Source organism: Mobula birostris, chromosome 16, assembly GCF_030028105.1.
Source record: "Mobula birostris isolate sMobBir1 chromosome 16, sMobBir1.hap1, whole genome shotgun sequence".
Classification (NCBI taxonomy): Eukaryota; Metazoa; Chordata; class Chondrichthyes; order Myliobatiformes; family Myliobatidae; genus Mobula; species Mobula birostris.
Window position 1 is genome coordinate 59,612,842 of NC_092385.1, and position 20,560 is coordinate 59,633,401.

The 20,560-nt window shown below is 40.2% G+C and overlaps 1 protein-coding gene across 1 annotated transcript in view; it reads right to left on the reverse strand.

Annotated features, from left to right (window-relative positions):
- The window catches only part of dock3 (dedicator of cytokinesis 3), a 946,041-nt gene that overhangs the window by 511,106 nt on the left and 414,375 nt on the right, over positions 1 to 20,560 (reverse strand). The window contains exon 8 of the mRNA XM_072280136.1: positions 6,743 to 6,784. Within this exon, the coding sequence (XP_072136237.1) occupies positions 6,743 to 6,784 (42 nt within the window). The remainder of the gene's footprint in view (positions 1 to 6,742; positions 6,785 to 20,560) is intronic.

The following is a 20,560-nucleotide window of genomic DNA, read 5'->3' on the forward strand; positions in this document are numbered from 1 at the left end:
CAGTACCAATGACTATTCTTTTTAAAAATCTAGATTATGAACATAATTTAATTTATATTGTTGCCATGGTGAAATTTAAACTTATTCTCAACTAGTAATTTCTTAATTACCTGTCTGGTCATATGAAGTGACAGGTTGGGATAAAGAAAGCTAGCATTTAAATTTCCAGCATTTGCAGAATCTTTTGTGTACATCCTTTAAACCACAACAAGCTTCATGAACTCTGAACTAAACCACAAGCTAATTGTTACATAATAATGCTACAGTTCAATTGTACGGCAATTACAGATATGGTCACAAAGTGCCAGGGGATCTCCATGAAGTTGTACTGCAATACAACTCAGGAGGAGAAGATTACAATTTGAAATGGAAGGAAAGCTTAGATCAAAAGAGTGGATGGATTTCAAATAATATCTGCAACAGGGCAAATTCAGGTATCTGTAAGATCCACTTACTGATTAAACAAATTAATTCTTTACAAAATTAACTTATTACATAGAAAACATATTTACTTCCTTTTAACTGGTTTTGCATTTTGATGATCTACAGACTATAATTATCTTTCTTTCAAATCTTTTCTGCTAAATTTTCATTATTTGGTAAAAAGGATCAAAAAATTAGATTGTCAAATGTTTTCATGAATGTGATTGAATATTCATAGTAGTGAGCTGAAAACTGATTAGAAGTGATTTCTCACATGAAGAAGGAAGTCAGAGAATTGAAGCAGAAGTGCAGCGGAAGCCATTTTGATTTTTTCTTTTTCTCTTCGGAGTTAAGAGAGGCGGGACTGCGCAGGTGTGTGACGTGGAGTGAGCTGGGAGCAGAGTGAAGGCTTAAGGGCTTTGGCTCAACGGGCTTAGGCGGAAACGGACGAGGCAAAGTAGGTTTGGTTTTCAATTTTCCCCGTTATTTGAGGAAAGGGGGAAGAATGAGTGTGAGGGCAGCTTGCTGTTCTTGGTGTCGGATATGGGAGGTCCTGGAGTCTCCTAGCCTCCCGGACATCCATATCTGCGTCAGGTACGCCGAGCTGCAGCTCCTAAAGGACTGTGTTAGGGAACTGGAGCTGCAGCTCGATGACCTTCGTCTGGTCAGGGAGGCTGAGGAGTTGATAGAGAGGAGTTACAGGCAGGTGGTCACACCCGGGCCACAGGAGGCGGACAAGTGGGTCACGGTTAGGAGGGGAAAGGGGAAGTGTCAGGTACTAGAGAGTACCCCAGTAGCTGTGCCCCTTGACAATAAGTACACCTGTTTGAGTACTGTTGGGGGGGGGAGGGGACAGCTTACCTGGGGGAAGCAACAGTGGCCGTGCCTCCAGCACAGAGTCCGGCCCTGTAGCTCAGAAGAGTAGGGAAAGGAAGAGGAGGGCAGTAGTAATAGGGGACTCGATAGTTAGGGGGTCAGATAGGTGATTCTGTGGACTCAGTCAGGAGACCCGGATGGTAGTTTGCCTCCCTGATGCCAGGGTCTGGGATGTTTCTGATCACGTCCAAGATATCCTGAAGTGGGAGAGGGAGGAGCCAGAGCTCGTGGTACATATAGGTACCAATGACATAGGCAGGAAAAAGGAAGAGGTCCTAAAAGGAGAATACAGGGAGTTAGGAAGGGAGTTGAGAAGAAGGACTGTAAAGGTAGTCATCTCTGGATTACTGCCTGTGCCACGCGACAGTGAGAGTAGGAATGGAATGAGGTGGAGGATAAATGCGTGGCTGAGGGATTGGAGCAGGGGGCAGGGATTCAAGTTTCTGGATCATTGAGACCTCTTTTGGCGCAGGTGTGACCTGTACAAAAAGCACCGGTTACACGAATCCTAGGGGAACTAATATCCAGGAGGGGAGATTTGCAAAGGTTACTGAGGAGACTTTAAGCTAGAATGGTTGGCGGGTGGGAATCAAATTGAAGAGACTAGGAGAGAGGAGGTTAGTTCACAAATAGAGAAAGCTAGTAGACAGTGTGTGAGGGAGGATAGGCAGGGGACAGAGAACGGGAGCACTCAGACCAAAGATGTAGGGGAGAAGGAAGAAAAAGATAACAAAGTTGTTTGCACCATCAGGGATAAACAGAAAGTAAGGGGTGGAGAGTTTCTTAAATGCATCTATTTTAATGGTAGGAGCATTGTAAGAAAGGTGGATGAGCTTACAGCATGGATTGATACCGGGAAATATGATGTTGTAGCTATTAGTGAAACAGGGGTGTGATTGGCAACTAAATATTCCTGGATTTCGTTGCTTCAGGTGTGATAGAATTGGAGGGACGAGAGGGGGAGGTGTTGCACTGCTTGTCAGAGAAAGTATTACAGCGGTGCTTTGGCAGGATAGATTAGAGGACTCGTCTAGGGAGGCTATTTAGGTGGAACTGAGGAATGGGAAAGGTGTAGTAATGCTTATAGGGTTGTATTATAGACCACCTAATGGGGAGCGAGAATTGGAGGAACAAATTTGTAAGGAGATAGCAGATATTTGTAGTAAGCACAAGGTTGTGATTGTGGAAGATTTTAATTTTCCAAACATAGACTGGGAAACCCATTCTGTAAAAGGGCTGGATAGTTTGGAGTTTGTAAAATGTGTGCAAGATAGTTTTTTGCAGCAATACATAGAAGTACCAACTAGAGAAGGGGCAATGTTGGATCTCCTTTTAGGGAATGAGATAGGTCAGGTGACGGAGGTACGTGTTGGGGAGCACTCTGGGTCCAGCGATCACAATGCCATTAGTTTCAATATAATTATGGAGAAGGATAGGACTGGACCCAGGGTTGAGATTTTTGTTTGAGGAAGGCTAACTTTGAGGAGATGCGAAAGGATTTACAAGGAGTGGATTGGGACAAATTGTTTTATGAAAAGGATGTAATAGAGAAATGGAGGTCATTTAAAGGTGAAATTTTGAGGGTACAGAATCTTTATGTACCTGTTAGGTTGAAAGGAAAGGTTAAAAATTTGAGAGAGCCATGGTTTTCAAGGGATATTGGAAATCTGGTTCGGAAAAAGAGACAGATCTACAATAAATACAGGCAGCTTGGAGTAAATGAGGTGCTCAAGGAATATAAAGAATGTAAAAAGAATCTTAAGAAAGAAATTAGAAAAGCTAAAAGAAGATATGAGGTTGCTTTGGCAAGTAAGGTGAAAATAAATCTAAAGGGTTTCTACAGTTATATTAATAGTAAAAGGATAGCGAAGGATAAAATTGGTCCCTTAGAGAATCAGAGTGGACGGCTATGTGCAGAGCCAAAAGAGATGGGGGAGATTTTGAACGATTTCTTTTTTTCGGTATTCACTAAGGAGAAGGATATTGAATTGTGTAAGGTAAGGAAAACAAGTAGGGTGGTTATGGAAACTATGACGATTAAAGAAGAGGAAGTACTGGCGCTTTTAAGGAATATAAAAGTGGATAAGTCTCCAGGTCCTGACAGGATATTCCCCAGGACCTTGAGGGAAGTTAGCGTGGAAATAGCAGGGGCTCTAACAGATATATTTCAAATGTCATTAGAAACGGGGATGGTGCCGGAGGATTGGCGTATTGCTCATGTTGTTCCATTGTTTAAAAAGGGTTCTAAGAGCAAACCTAGCAATTATCGGCCTGTGAGTTTGACGTCAGTGGTGGTTAAATTGATGGAAAGTATATTTAGAGATGGTATATATAATTATCTGGATAGGCAAGGTCTGATTAGGAACAGTCAACATGGATTTGTGAGTGGAAGGTCACGTTTGACAAATCTTATTGAATTTTTTGAAGAGGTTACTAGGAAAGTTGACGAGGGTAAAGTGGTGGATGTTGTCTATATGGACTTCAGTAAGGCCTTTGACAAGGTTCCATATGGAAGGTTAGTTAGGAAGGTTCAATCGTTAGGTACTAATATTGAAGTAGTAAAATGGATTCAGCAGTGGCTGGATGGGAGACGCCAGAGAGTAGTGGTGGATAACTGTTTGTCAGATTGGAGGCCGGTGACTAGTGGTGTGCCTCAGGGATCTGTACTGGGTCCAATGTTGTTTATCATATATATTAATGATCTGGATGATGGGGTGGTAAATTGGATTAGTAAGTATGCAGATGATACTAAGATAGGTGGAGTTGTGGATAATGAAGTAGGTTTTCAAAGCTTGCAGAGAGATTTAGACCGCCTAGAAGAGTGGACTGAAAGATGGCAGATGGAGTTTAATGATGATAAATGTGAGGTGCTACATCTTGGTAGGACTAATCAAAATAGGACATACATTGTAAATGGTAGGGCATTGAAGAATGCAGTAGAACAGAGGGATCTAGGAATAATGATGCATAGTTCCCTGAAGGTGGATTCTCATGTGGATAGGGAGGTGAAGAAAAATTTTGGTATGCTGGTCTTTATAAATCAGAGCATTGAATATAGGAGTTGGGATGTAATGTTGAAATTGTACAAGGCATTGGTAAGGCCAAATTTGGAGTATTGTGTACAGTTCTGGTCACCGAATTATAGGAAAGATGTCAACAAAATTGAGAGAGTACAGAGAAGATTTACTAGAATGTTACCTGGCTTTCATCTCCTAAGTTACAGAGAAAGGTTGAACAAGTTAGATCTTTATTCTTTGCAGCGTAGAAGGTTGAGGGGGGACTTGATAGAGGTACTTAAAATTATGAGGGGGATAGATAGAGTTGACGTGGATAGGCTTTTTCCATTGAGAATGGGGGAGATTCGAACAAGAGGACATGAGTTGAGAGTTAAAGGGCAAAAGTTTAGGGGTAACATGAGGGGGAACTTCTTTACTCAGAGAGTGGTAGCTATGTGGAACGAGCTTCCAGCAGAAGTGGTTGAGGCAGGTTCGATGTTGTCATTTAAAGTTAATTTAGATAGCTATATGGACAGGAAAGGAATGGAGGGTTATGGGCTGAGTGCAGGTCAGTGGGACTAGGTGAGAGTAAGAGTTCAGCACGGACTAGAAGGGCCAAGATGGCCTTCTTCCGTGCTGTAATTGTTATGTGGTTATATGTTATATGTTTATATGAGCACTAAATGAAGAACCATAGGTATAAAGGAAGATATAAATTCTTCCTATCTTTATACCTGTCAAACTATTTACTACTCCCTTCTTTGCTTACGAGAGAAATAAAGCTAGAACAAAATGAGTTGGCTGCAAGCATCTCTGTCCAGGTGAGAGTTTGGTCTCCTGATCTGAGGAAGGATATGTTTGTGAAAGTGCAGCAGTGGTTCACCAGGTTAACTCCCAGAACAGCATGTGTCATATGAAGAAATATTAAGCATACTGGGTCATAGAAGTCACTTCTCACTTACAAGATAATAGATCTCTGGATGGTGGATGAGGCAAACAGGCCAAACAGCCTATTCCTGCTTCCACATCTGATGTTCTCTATTGACCTTATTCCCATATCAAGCAATAAAATCATGAATAGGGAACACAACAGATATCTTATTCAGCAACCACACATAGTTGTGACACAAGAATACTTGGTTTTTTGTATATCATTAATCTCATTAGCCCACGATTCCTTAAGATGACTGCAAAGTTCGAGATATTGCTTCTGCAGAGAACTTTAATACTGATCAACAATCTGCATTGGGAATTTGTACTACTGTTTTAGACCATACAGGATTACAATGAAGGCATATTTATCCAACAAATCATTGGGAAAGGTCAAAGAAAAACGTTTTCAATGTCAAGTGATTATTGTTAAAAATGTAATTATGTTTAAATATGTCCCAAAGTATTCATCAGAATACTTTTGTCACCTTAAGCCAGACTAAATTCTGAGCAATCATCACAACAATTTCCCTCCCCCTCTCCTCTTCTTCTATTCCTCACTCTGGCCTCTTACCTCTTCATAGCTGTCTATCACCTCCCCCTGGTACCCCTTCTCCTTTTCTTTCTCCTATGGTCCACTCTCCTCTCCTATCAGATTCCTTCATCTCAGCCCTTTACCTTTCCCACCTATCTGGTGTCACCTTCTAGCTGTCCTTCTTCCCCGCCTCCCACTTTTTTAATCTCCCCCTTCCTTTTCAGTTTTGAAGAAGGGTCTCAGCTTGAAGAATGAAACTGTTCATTTCCATAGATGCCGCCTGAGCTGCTGAGTTCCTCCAGCATTTTGTGTGTGTTGCTTTGGATTTCCAGTATCTGCAGAATTTCTTGTGTTAATCATCACAACATTGCTGGAAGGTATTTCAAATTGATTCTCGGTTGATATTTCTTATACTTTCTTAAAAAATGTTCACGTTTATTTTCCTTTCAAACTATTATGTAACAACATGAAGGAATACCAAAATAAAATCTTCACACCTGCTGTTAAGATCAAAAGTCTACAGTTTCAGATTAGCACTTCTCTATAATTTCAGGTTCTATAACGTTTCAGATTAGCACTTCCTGCCATAATTTTAGAAACATGCTGACTATTCCACTTGTTCAACATTTCATCTTTCCTTCTTCCCAACCTCTTACAACCATTGCATTAAATTGTTAACTGAGCTAAATTAGGGAAAGTCTTTGAAATGGATTCAAATCTAAATTCAAGCAATAATCAACAATCTGAAGTATCTAAAATTTTTCTCTCTCCCTCTCTCTCATGGGCTGAAGGAGGAATGTTGGATAGGTAATTATTTCAGGCAGACATGTATAATTGAAAGCTTACACACACAAATATTTTCAGTTGAAATGGGTACTTTTAGATTTCGTGTGCAATCCTAATTTGTCTTCATCAACTTTACGTACGGTATTCTAGCCATTAAATATATTTAGAGTTGAGGTTTTGAGTTTACATTACATACCTGTGTGGTACTCTGCTGTATATTATGTCTGCTGGACAGGTGCTAATAAATTAAAGGGAACAAAATTAGTAAGATGTATAACAAAAGCAACAATTTGTGTTTCTAACCATATTTGAATATGATTCTTAAAATTATAACATATTCCTATAGCAAAATTGAATTTTATCCAAAATGCCAAATTATACCCAAATATTTGCTCATAATAGTATGAGTATTACAGAATTTCACATTTGAATTGCACAACAATCTTAAAGAAAGAAAAAGTATAAAGTGAAAGATTCTTTATGTTCCTAGTTCATATCTTTTCTTCATTTATCATACTAGCAATTGTAAAAAAATGCATTACAAGTAGCTTTGTCATTTTCCCACATAAAATAAAATTGCATTCATCTTAACATTGATATTATTCCCTGTAGACTAACAAAGGTAGACTTTATTTTCCCTTCATCTTTAGATCTTTCCCAAACACTAACAAACCTCTACTTTGGAGAAGATTACAACAAGAACAATTCCAAATGTGCAATACGTTCAATGTCCCAAAATAACATTAAAATATTTCTTTGGTGAGATGTTACATCCAAGAACCTATATGCCTCCCATGAACTTACTTAAACACATGACTTCCTAATTTTTCTTAATAGATGTATATAATGTCGGGAGATCAGTAGGGCTTTGTCAGTGAAGTGTGCAGGGATCCAAAGTTTGATCTAATTGAATATCAGAGCAGACTAGAATGACCATCTGGCCCACTGCTTATATTGTTTTTAATTCTTGATATTTTAAGTAGCGTAAATAGCAATTTCGGATCTTTAACACTTGCAAGAATAGAATGACAGACCAAACACCAACCAGTAGTAGAGGGAAAGAGTGGTGTGTTACAATGTCAAAATCAATACTCAGAGTGCCACAAGCATGAAAAAACATAGAACAAGTATAAATAATCATATAAAATTAAAGTTAGCAGATAATGCATTGATATGGAATAAAATGTGCATAAATACATAAATACTGGTATGTATTTACAATGTAAAAAGAATTATAATAAGTGGTGTCAAGTGTTTACCTTGCACTGTAGTGATGGAGGTAATAGATAGAGGGTAGAGGACCGACAGAGAAAGACCGTGTGGTAGCTGCCCGTGCAACAACCTCTCCATGTTAAATAAAGTGATGCACAGGCATTCTCCATTAAGGGAATCTACCCTAACTTCCTGGATCCAATACATAACCCCTTATGCGAACATCATCCTCAACCTGAGAGATTGCATCTCTTTCTAATAGTAGTAATGCAATCTCTCAGGTTGATCAGTGGTGGGGGGGGGCAACAAGAATGATAGATCAGATTATCAGATTTACTGCCTGAGGCACGAAACTTTTAAGATGGCATGAAGTTTTTGCTAACAGCCCCATAGTATTTTCCTTCTATATTTTCCAGAAATAATAAGGCTATCGGGACTTTGAGACTTTTTTTTACCGTGCCCATGGTCTGCTCTTTATCAAATTACGGTATTGCTTTGCACTGTTGTAACTATATGTTATAATTATGTGGTTTTGTCAGTTTTAGTCTTGGTTTGTCCTGTGTTTCTTGTGATATCATTCTGGAGGAACAGTGTATCATTTTTTAATGCATGCATTTCTAAATGACAATAAACGAGGACTGAGTGTCCTCATAATCAAAAAAAAATCTAAAATGTCACAGGTGTAGGTAGGAAGGGACTAAAACGGGGGGGGGAATAAAACTGAGTCAAAGTATGCAGATATGAGTTCAGTGGAGCAGGAACAAGCAGAAACAATGGGTCTATATGGACAGGCAGGTTTGTGCATCTTGAGTAGGAGGTAGAAATGGGAGGTGCGGGGTGAGGGAACTATGAACATGGTGGCAATGGATGGGGATCCCCAGAGTTAATAAGGTCTGTGATCATGTGGGAGACAATGGCCTGGTACTTCTTAGTGGGATCCTGTTCAAGGGGTAAGTAAGAGGAGGTATCTGACAGTTGTCAGCAAGGTAGACAAATGTCATTCCCATAGCAGTTAACTTTTCTTCAGTATAAGTTCTTGATTGGGTAACTACAGGCTTAATTTCAGTATCTTTGAAATGCCATTCAAACTAATTTTGGGGAATGAGTGAAACATCCGAGCCAGTTTCCATAGAACCATAAAACATTACAGCACAGAAACAGGCCTTTTGGCCTTTCTTGGCTGCGCTAAACCATTTTTCTGCCTAGTCCCACTGACCTGTGCCTGGTCCATATCCCTCCATACACCTCTCATCCATGTACCTGTCCAAGTTTTTCTTAAATGTTAAAAGTGAGCCCGTATTTACCACTTCATCTGGCAGCTCATTCCACACTCCCACCACTCTCTGTGTGAAGAAGCCCCCCCCAATGTTCCCTTTAAACTTTTCCCCCTTCACCCTTAACCCATGTCCTCTGGTTTTTCTCTCCCCTAGCCTCAGTGGGAAAAGCCTGCTTGCATTCACTCTATCTATACCCATCATAATTATATATACCTCTATCAAATCTCCCCTCATTCTTCTACGCTCCAGGGAATAAAGTCCTAACCTATTCAACCTTTCTCTGTAACTCAGTTTCTCAAGTCTCAGCTTCTCTGCACTCTTTCAACCTTATTAATATCCTTCCTGTAATTTTGTGACCAAACTGTTCACAATACTCCAAGTTCGGCCTCACCAATGCCTTATACAACCTCACCATAACATTCCAACTCTTATACTCAATACTTTGATTTATAAAGGCCAATGTACCAAAAACTCTCTTTACAACCCTATCTACCTGTGACGCCACTTTTAGGGAATTTCGTATCTGTATTCCCAGATCCCTCTGTTCTACTGCACTACTCAGTGCCCTACCATTTACCTTGTATGTTCTACCTTGGTTTGACAATAGACAATAGGTATAGGAGTAGGCCATTCGGCCCTTCGAGCCAGCACTGCCATTCACTGTGATCATGGCTGATCATCCACAATCAGTACCCTGTTCCTACCTTCTCCCCATATCCCTTGACCTTCCAAAGTGCAATACCTCCAATTTCATTTTAATTATCTGTTCATTTCTGGTGTGAGCCATATTGCTTGCCTCCTGTTAGTTTTCACATTGTAAATCTCAAGACTACCTGTGTCATCACATCATTATCAGATTTTTCATCAGCAGCATGCAGATTAGAGCTTTTTTTGAAACTGCAATTTGACTTTTTAGATTTTTCTGTTCCCTATGCAGTCCATTCATTTTTGTCTGTCTGACACGCTCTTTGTACATGTTCTAGTGTGTTGCATTTACTGCAAGTTTCACTTTTAAACCTTTTGGGATGAGACATTTGGAAGGAGCTAAAGATTGTGCCAGAAGTTTTTGCGGACCTGGGTAACTTCTTCCAGTTCATCTCTGAAACAAATTAATTTTTCTCTTTTTATGTCTCTTTTTTTCTTTTTCAAGGTAGCTGGGATTCTGTTGGAGGTTGTGGTCTACAGCTGCAGCTCAAACTACGATTCTTCATGGAAGGCGAGTTCTCGCAGCCTGGTGTTTTGCTATCTTCCGATGCAGACTGGAAGACTGCTTTCAGGGCGCAGCCTTGCGGAGCGATATCTCTCTCTCTGTCTGAGATGTCGAAGTGTTGGGATGGGTAGTAGTTTTTGATGGACTCTAGATCATGGTGTTTAGGGGCTTTGCTATTGCTTGCATGGTGGGTGGTGGGGGTTGATGGTTTTGTTGGAGCAAGTGGGAGGAGGGAGGGGGTGGGTTAATGCTTTTGCTGCTGCTTGTGCTTGAGGTGGGGGGAGGGGGCTTTGTGGTTCTCTGTTTCATGGATGTCTGCGAAGAGTAAGGAATTCAGGTTATATAATGTATACATTCTCAGTTATTAAATTGAAGCATTGAACCTGCATTGGTCTGATGTATGCGAGCCCCTACCACAATGGTAACACAATTTGTTTGGCCGGTTTGGTTTCTGTTTAGGCACTGTGATTTTATTCATGATCACACTTTAATTCCTGACTGCAATTCAATTGCATCTCTGTCTATGGTTTCCATTGATACTACTATTCCAAATGCTCTTTTACATCTAAGTTGTGCTTCATTTAGGAGCCATTTTTGAATGCTTTCTTGTAACATTTCACAAACTAAACAATCTCTCAGTGCATCATTCAGCCCCTTATGAACTGAGAATGCTCAATTTCATAAATTCAGCCACATTTGCAAAAATGGACTCCCATTCCTTTTGCTTCCATTTATGAAACCTGAAGTGTTCTGCAATCAACAATGGTTTCCGTTCTAAATGTTCCTGCATTACTTTCAGGGTACCAGCAAAGCTCATTTCAGTTGATTTGGTTACAGCAGTCAATCTTCTCAGCAAACTGTATGCCTTTAAGTGCAAAACTGGTACTTGCTTCTCATTGGTTATTTCATTTGCTTCAAAGTACTACTCAAATCATTCCATATACAGCAGCATGTTATCTTTTGTGCAAACCAACATGTCATTTCTTTCCAATGTAGCCAGCCATTTCTGTTTTTAAAAAATGTATTTATTATTACACTGGACAACAAATTTTTTCAAAAGTGTTGCTTCCTCAGAATTATTTTTTGTTTATGATAGACTGCTTGAAGATGAACACAAATTTCAGACGACTTGTATCATGTAGGAAAATGGAGAAACAACGAAGTAACTTTTATTGAATATAATGTGTTTAATTGTATAATGGTGCTGATGCTTTGCAATAGTTCAACTAAGTTATAAATATTTTGTTAATGATTTTCATTTGTACTCAGTGTCTGAGGCTTCTCGCTTAAGTGTTCAACAATAATTCGCCAGCATTGATGGATTCCAGTTGCCCTGGATTCTTTTCTCCATGACCGCAATGTCCTGGTGAAACCTTTCACCATGTTCGTCACTAACAGCACCAAGATTTGCAGGGAAGAAGTCTAAATGGGAATGCAGAAAATGAATCTTTAGTGACATGTTGCATTTCATGGTTTTATATGCTTGAAGCATGCTTTCAATCAGCTGCATGTGGTGGGTGCTCTGTAGATGCTGAGAAAAATTTCAACAACTTCCTTGAATGCCTGGCATGTGATTTTCTCTGGTCCCACAAGAAATTCTTCAAATTGCCTGTAATTGATGACCTGTTTAATTTGTGTACCAACAAAAATGTTTTCCTTAATCTTGGCATCAGTTATTCTGGGAAGCATCCGTCTCAAATATCAAAGTCCTCATAGAAGTTTTTGTGCATAGTGATAGCAAATTCCATCCTTACCGTCCTGAACCCAATAATCTATATACTACTGAAACTCATGCTCTGTCTGTCTGTTTGTGACCTCCAATTAGCACAAACGGTGCATTACAGCGGCACTTTATTTGGCTAAATCAAATTAAAATGAGCTAACTTACAGAATGCAGGCAAAGTTCAGGATCACAGACAAAGAACAAACAGCAGAAGAGATGAAGAGATGGGGGATGAAAGGACTGCACGCCTCCAGAATGACAACAAGAGGCACGAGGGTGGCAGATAAACCGGAAATGAAGCCATTAAAAGTGTCTTTCGTTAAATGAGGAGGAGCTATATTTGCTCTGCTACGCGTCATTCTTCTTTAATAAACTGAGGTTTTCTACTTCAGTTTCCAAAGCAAAGCGATACCAATAGCATTCAGGAAAACTTAATGTTCATTCTGGTCACATTAGACTACACTACCCTTCTCTCAAAGGGTGCCCAACGGGTCACCCCGTTGTTCAGTTATTACTAAAACCTGTCCTGCTATGCAGCAGCCGCGCTGCCTAAGCATGCCTGGACAAGATAAGAAACTTTCCAGCTTACATTGTAGGCAATATTTGAATTGACTTGAATTATGAATTGAAATAATAAACATGTGATTTCAAAAAATGTTGCGTGATAGGGAAATGTCATGGTGATTTTTGTTACGTACCCCATAACTGGGTTTCCAAACCAGCATAAATGGACCACTCGTTGGAGTCTGGATTACTAGGAACTAATAAAATTTTATTAAAGAAATAAGTAACACAGTACTCTAATCGTAAGGATATAAATGCAACAGTTTAGCAATGATAATACACACATGTACACAGAATTAGGGTAATAGGAATCAAACCAAGCTCTATTGCAGTCTAGGGGTAAAATGATCAGTCTCAAGTGACGTAGAGTTCAGTTCAGCTTAGTACAGTTCACAGTAATTGTTGTGCCATTGGAGGGGGGGGCAATTTGATTCAGGCAGACCTTTGATGTCTTCGCAGTTGGTTTTGGGCGGACCCTTTTTTGTCTTCTATCCCGCTGTGGTCACCGACTATGACCCCTCCGTTCCAGATACGACCGTTCTTCCGCGGTGAACCCGGCACCCAGGCAAGGGCGGAGACACACACCAGGTTCCCACCGATCGTACCTTTACACCCTGTGAGTCTATGGTTGGTTCCCGCGAACCGGACCTCCAAACTCTCACCAACTTGTGGGGGCACACCGCTCTTCCAAGGTCTTGTTATCTCGTGGTGTGTCCCATGCCTTAGCGAACCTGTTCTTTTTATCCCCCTGCTGGGGTATCATTTGTCCATCAAACTTCAAACAGTTCAGGTTCAAAGTAACCGGTCTGTCAATAGCTGAATTGTGTTTCTTTTCCGTTAATCTCTCTCTCCTCTCTCATTAACATTTTGAACGTTTCTCCATTGTCTCTGTTATCTCTCTCATTAGCATCAATCGTCTGATAACTTGGTTTGGCGTCACATTTTCATGATCAGTAGCCCAAAATACATAAGATATACTTACAGGTATTCAGGAAGCAAAATCTTTGTTGTCCAGTGTTATTATCACCAGGTACTCACCACTTATGAACCTGTGAATTTACCCATTTTCTGCCTTTTTAAAAAAAAAATTGGATGTTTCTGTCCCCTTCCGAGGAAGCACCTACTGTGTTGCTTTTTTTTAACTCAATCATTTCTGGTTGCACTTTTTTAAAACTCAAATGCCTCACGGTGTTTCAACAGGTGTTTCGTCTCAGGTTTGTTTAAAACTTCCTCATTGTTTCTCAATAACCACTGATATGTTTTGTAACACCAAAGCATAAAACTAATTAAAATAAAACCATGGGGCAGGGAATAATGTGTCTTAGTTTCATTTTTAGTTTGGCAAGACACACAGGTAAAACATGGTGGCACGATGACATATGCCATTCACGTACTTTTACATAAAACCCACAATGCATTATATAAACAACAAAGAATGCTTAATCGAACAATATATTTACAACATTACTCAAATATTACTGAAATATTAAATACACAATAGTATTATAAAAAATTAGGATTAAAATTTCTGTCTTTCCATTCTTATAAATACTTGCCTTTTTTGCAAGTTTGCATTGACAACACTTAGAAAGAAAAATATTTCTCCTCATAAACTAAATTATTTGATGAAAAATCTTGGACCAACATCCATATGATCTAGCACTCAACAAATGTTTATGTTTGTTGGTATTTCCTCTGATGAAGCCTTAAAAAGACTATGCAAAGAAAGCTACAGTATCATTGAGTATCAGTGAAAAGGCTAGCATTTGTCCTTTAACATCTAATATCTAAGCACAAATATTAAACATCATCAAACCATTCATACTATCCTTTGTTTTTCTAGTCTTTCTATACACATTCCCACATTTTCTCTCATTATACTCCAGCCATCATTTTGCCCTCTCTCTTAAGTTACACAAATCATTTTGCAGAATCACAATTTAATTTTCCATCTATATTTGTATCTTAATGAGCATTTCAAAGAACATACTGCAAACTTAGACCACAACTCTTTATCAAGTGATTAATACAAAAGATACTGTATATTATTGAGGTCCCATCACCGAGTTAACATAGTACACTGACCACTATGGTGCAGGAACAAGCTTTCAGGTCCTATATCTGCCTCAGTCACATGGTCCATATCCCTGCCTGTTGACGTATCTGTCAAAATGCCTCAAATCTTACTGTTAGCAATGTAGTGTAGCAGCTAGCATAAACACTACTACAGTGCCAGTGACCTAGGTTCAATTATGCTACTGTTATAAGGAGTTTGTACGTTTTCCTGGTGACCATGTGGGATTCTTCTGGGTGCTCTTGTTCCCTCCCAAATTCCAAAGGCATATGGGTTAGTAGATTAATCAGTCACATGTGTGCCATTGGACAGCACAGACTTGTTGGATCAGTGCAGCCTATTACTGTGCTATATCTCCAAATAAAAAAATAAAAGATATCTGTTTTTGCCACCTCTCTTGATAGTGGCATCTACCACACTTTCTGTAAAAAAAAACTTGCCTCGTAAATGTCCTTTAAACTTCCCCCGTCACATTAGTATAACACCTGTGTAGCACTGTCTTATCGCATGTGACCAGTTGCCACACTCTTTGAGAAAATCAAACTACACAAGATGCTAGTAAGCCATCAGAAGATTGTAGGTGTCAGAAGGGAGCAGTGAATAGAAACCACACACTTCTGGAGATAAGTTTTGTTTATAAGAAAAAGCAAATGTACAAAAATATTTACATGAGCAAGAACAATTCAAAATTCCAGCATTCTGTTTGGGTTCCAAATCATAGATACCAAGCTAAAACAAAATCCTTTTTAATTAGAATCAGTTAGATTTATTTATTACTCTAATCTCTCTAACTAATTAGATTGAGTGTTATTCCCTATTTAAAAGTTTACAACCTAAACTTCCCTTTTTACTTATCCCTAGTTAGTTAGAAAACCAAATATAATTCTATTCTCAAGTATTATAGTTAACTTCAGTTTCAATTCCAGGCAGAATATCTACAAGTTTAAATTCAAATTCAAAAGTTATATATACACAGTTTAACTCCCTTCACTACAATTCTCCAAGAGCACAACTTTTAAACAAAGTAAATCTAGTTCAGTAACTTATCAAAATCTTAGCAAAAATTATCAGTTCTTGCAGAAAATCAAATTCGGATTCATCAAATGAAAGTAACTTATTCACCCAACAGTATTAAATCCTCTGCGTCATTACACATTTCGTTCCTGCACTGGTTCTTCACCTTGGGTGGCTCGCCATCTTGTTTTCTGGTTTCATTGGATGAAGCAGTTGATCATCCACAGCAAGTCAATATACAAACTTGTACAAAAAACTTGACCAAATCCCTTGGTATGATTTTACAGACCTAATTCCTGACTACACGGTAGGGATTTTGAACACTTGTCTCCGCCGATATTGTCTCGGTTATAGCTGCTGTGGGTTATATCTGTAGCTTCAATGAATCTTTTATTGCAATTGTCTCTCCTCCAGGGGTTTCAAGTTAGTAGGGTAAAGATACTCATTCCACTCTTAACAGTTCATGTCTTCAGCTTCTAACCGTTGCTGCATTTCTCTCCTTATCCATCCTATGTCAGCCCGGCTCCTCCCGCATAGTGTTTTTTTTCAAATTCTCTTTTTTTAAAATCGGTAAACATTGTTTTCATCCCTCTACAGGTGGACTTTTCTAACATTACACCTTTAGATTTAATTAACCCAGGTTACACCTTCCCCCTTTGAATTTATATGCTGGAAGTAAAAGTACAGCCAAGTGATCAGACTTTCCAGAGTGTAGGCGTGGGATGGCACGGTAAGCATTCTTGATGGTGGTATAACAGTGGTCAAATATGTTGGCTCTTCTGGTTCCACAGGTGATATGTTGGTGGCAGTTGTTCAGCGACTTCTTCAAACTGGCCCGGTTGAAGTGCCCCACAATGATAGGGAAGGCATCCTTCCTTCTTCCCCTCCCCTCATCTTCTTATTCTGGCTGCTTCCCCCTTCCTTTCCAGTCCTAATGAAGAATCATAGCCTGAAATGTCAACCGTTTATTCATCCTCATAGATGTTGCCAGACTTGTTGAGTTCCTCCAGAATTTTGTGTTTGTTATCCTAATAAGCTTCTGGTTGAATGAGTATTCTCTTGATGGAACAATCTGAAGCTGTGTCAACATTTATGTTGATGTCTTAATTATTAATTTTAATTGTGATTTCGATCTCATTGTTTTTCTTGTTATTGGCATAGTGGAGTACATGCAATGCATGAGGTAATACAAGGAAAAACAATAACAGTAGAATAACATATCATAGCTACAGAGAAAATGCAGTGTAGATAGATAATAAGGAGCAAGGTCATAATGAGGTATATTGTGAGGTGAAGAGTCCACCTTATCGTAGTAAGGGAACATTCAATCCTTTTTAAACCTCTGAATAGAAGTTGCTCTTGAGCCTGATGGTACATGCTTTCAGGCTTTTGTATTTTTTGTTCGATGGGAGAGGGGAGAACAGAGAGTGTCCAAGGTGGGTGGGGCCTTTGAATGCGGTTTTACCGAGGCAATGAAAAGGATAAACAAAATCCATGGAGGGGAGGCTGGTTTCCGTGAAGTGCTGAGCCACGTCCACCACTCTGCAGTTTCTTGTGGTTACGGGTATAGAAGTTGCCATACCAAGCTGTGATGCATCCAGATAGGATACTTTCTATTGTGCACCAATAGAAATTGGTGAGGGTCAAAGGGGACATACCAAAGTTCTTGGGGTATAGAGGCACTGGTGAGCTTTCTTGGCCTTGGCGCAATGTGATTGAACCAGGACAGGCTCTTGGTGATATTCACTTAACCCTCTTGATCTCAGCACTGTTGATGTAGACAAAAGCACACCTTTCGTCCCCTTCCTGAAGTGAATGATCTGCTTTTTTGTTTTGCTGACATTAGAGGAAGGTTGTTGTCATGACACCATTTTACTAAGCTCTCTCTCTCCTATCTGTATTCTGACTTATTATTTGAGATACAACAAACTACAGTGGTATCATCTGCAAACTTGTAGCTGGAGTTAGAACAGAATCTGGCCACACTGTCATGAATGTATAGGGACTAGCGTACTGGGCTGAGTGTGCAGCTTTGTGGGGCACCACGATTGAGGATAATTGTGGCAGAGGTATTGCAGTTTGTTGATCAGAAGCTCATGGATTCAGTTGCAAAGAGAGGTGTTGAGTCCCAGTTCCGGGAGGTTGGAATGAGTTGGCTTTGAATTTAGCATTAATGTCCAGGTACAGGAACACTTATTATCCTACAATCATCAGGCTCCTGAACTGTTGTGGATAACTTTAATCACCATTACTCTGAATTGATTCTATGGCTCTACAACTTATGTTCTCAATATTAACTTTTTATTTGTAGTTTGCTTTTTTTTTTGCACATTGGTTGTTTGCCAGTCTTTGTCTGTTTAGATGCCACACACATGTTTACGTTTAATGTTTCGTAAATTCTATAGTATTTCTTTCTTTCTGTAAGTGCCTGCAAGAAAAACCTCAAGGCAGTATATGGTCACCATATATGTACTTTGATAGTAAATTCACTTTGATCTTTGAATTGTAGTCTATGCATTGTTTACTTGCTTTGATGTTGTGTAAACCTCTCTTTAGTTGTACTACCACTAAACATATCTTTCTGCAGGGATCACTCCCTCTGCAATTCTCTTGTCCATTTGTCCCTTCCCACTAATCTCCCTCCCAGCACTTATTCCTGCAAGTGGCCGAAGTGTTACACCTGCCCATGCACCTCCTCCCTCATCTCTATTAAGGGCCCAGGCAGTCCTTCCAGGTGAGGCAACACTTCACCTGCAAATCTGCTGGGGTCGTTATTGTGTCTGGTGCTCCCAATGCAGCCTCCTCCCAATGAGACCCAATGTAAATTGGGGAACTGCTTCATTGAGCACCTCTGCACTATCCACCACAAGCAGGACTTCCCAGTGGCCAAACATTTTAAATCTGATTCACATTCCCATTCTGATGTGTTGGTCCATGGCCTCCTCTTGTGCCATTCTCAGGGTATGGATGAAATGGGAGGTGAGGACCTCGATAAAATCACTGTCACTAAAGAGATAGTGATGAGCAAACTAAAGGGCCTGAAGGTAGGTAAGTCCCCTGGTCCTGATGGGATGCATCCCAGGGTGCTGAAGGAATTGGCAGAGGTTATAGTAGACGCATTGGTAATCATTTATCAAAGCTCTCCAGACTCTGGGCAGGTCCCGGAAGATTGGAAGACAGCAAATGTCACGCCACTTTTATAAAAAGGATTTAGGCAAAACACGGACAAATATAGGCCAGTTAGCTTAACATTTGTAGTCGGGAAAATGCTTGAAGCTGTCATAAGGAAGAAACAGCGAAATGTTTAGAAAGGAGTGGTTCCATTAAGACAGACGTGGCATGGATTCAGAAAGGGCAGGTCCTGTTTGACAGATTTACGGGAGTTCTTTGAGGACATAATGAGTGCAGTGGATAGAGAGGAACAGGTAGATGTCGTATACTTGGATTTCCAGAAGGCGTCCGATAAGGTACTGCACAAGAGACTTATAAATAAGATACAGATGCATGGAGTCAGAGGAAATGTATTGGCATGGATAGTGGATTGGTTAACCAATAGAAGGCAGAGAGTTGGTATAAATAGGTGTTTCTCCGGTTGGCAGTCGGTGGTGAGTGGGGTGCTGCAGGGGTTGGTGCTGGGCCCGCAGCTGTTTACCATTTACATTGATGATTTCGAAGAGGGGACTGAGTGCAGCATAGCAAAATTTGCTGGTGACACTAAACTGAGTGGAAAAGCAAATTGTACAGAGGATGTGGAGAGTCTGCAGAGGGATATAGATAGGTTAAGTGAGTGGGCTAAGGTCTGGCAGATGGAATACAATGCTGGTAAATGCAAGATCATTCACTTTGGAAGGAATAATAGAAGAGCAGATTATTATTTAAATGGTGAAAGATTGCAGCATGCTGTTGTGCGGAGGGACTTGAGAGTGCCTGTAAATGAATTGCAAAAAGTTGGCTTGCAGGTACAACAGGTTATTAAGAAGGCAAATGGAATGTTGGCCTTCATTGCTAGGGGGATTGAATTCAAGAGCAGGGAGGTCATGCTGCAACTATACAGGGTACTGGTGAGACTGCACCTGGAATACTGTATGCAGTTCTGGTCTCCATACTTGAGGAAGGATATACTGGCTTTGGCGGCAGTGCAGAGGAGGATCACCAGGTTGATACCAGGGATGAGGGGGTTAACCTATGAGGAGCGGTTGAGTCGCCTGGGCCTATATTCTCTGGAGTTCAGAAGAATGAGAGGGGATCTTATAGAAACATACAAAACTTTGAAAGGGATAGATAAGACAGAAGTAGGAAAGTTGTTTCCACTGGTAGGTGAGACTACAACTAGGGGACATTGCCTCAAGATTCAGGGGAGAAGATTTAGGATGGAGATGAGGAGAAACTGTTTTTGCCAGAGAGTGGTGAATCTGTGGCATTCTCTGCCCAGGGAGCAGTTGAGGCTTCTTCACTAAATATATTTAAGAAACAGTTAGATAGATATTTACATAGTAAGGGAATTAAGGGTTATGGGGAAAAGGCAGGTAGATAGAGCTGAGTTTACGGACAGATCAACCATGATCTTACTGAATGGCGGGGCAGGCTTGATGGCCTGATGGCCTACTCTTGCTCCTATTTCTTATATTCTTTATGTTCTTATGGTAGAGGATCGACACCTTACATTCCGTCTAGGTAGCCACCATCCTGATGGTATGAATATTGATTTCTCCTTCTGGCAAACAAATCTTACCCCCCCCCCCACTTCCTCTATTCCTCACTCTGACCTTTTACCTCTTCTCACCTGCCTATTACTTCCCCCGGGTCCCCTCGGGTCTCCCCCTTTCTCCTATGCTCCACTCTTCTCTCCTATGAGATTTCTTCTTCACTAGGCTTTGACCTTTCTAACCCACTTGACTTTACCTATCACCTTCCAGCTAACCTCCTTCCGCTACCCCCAC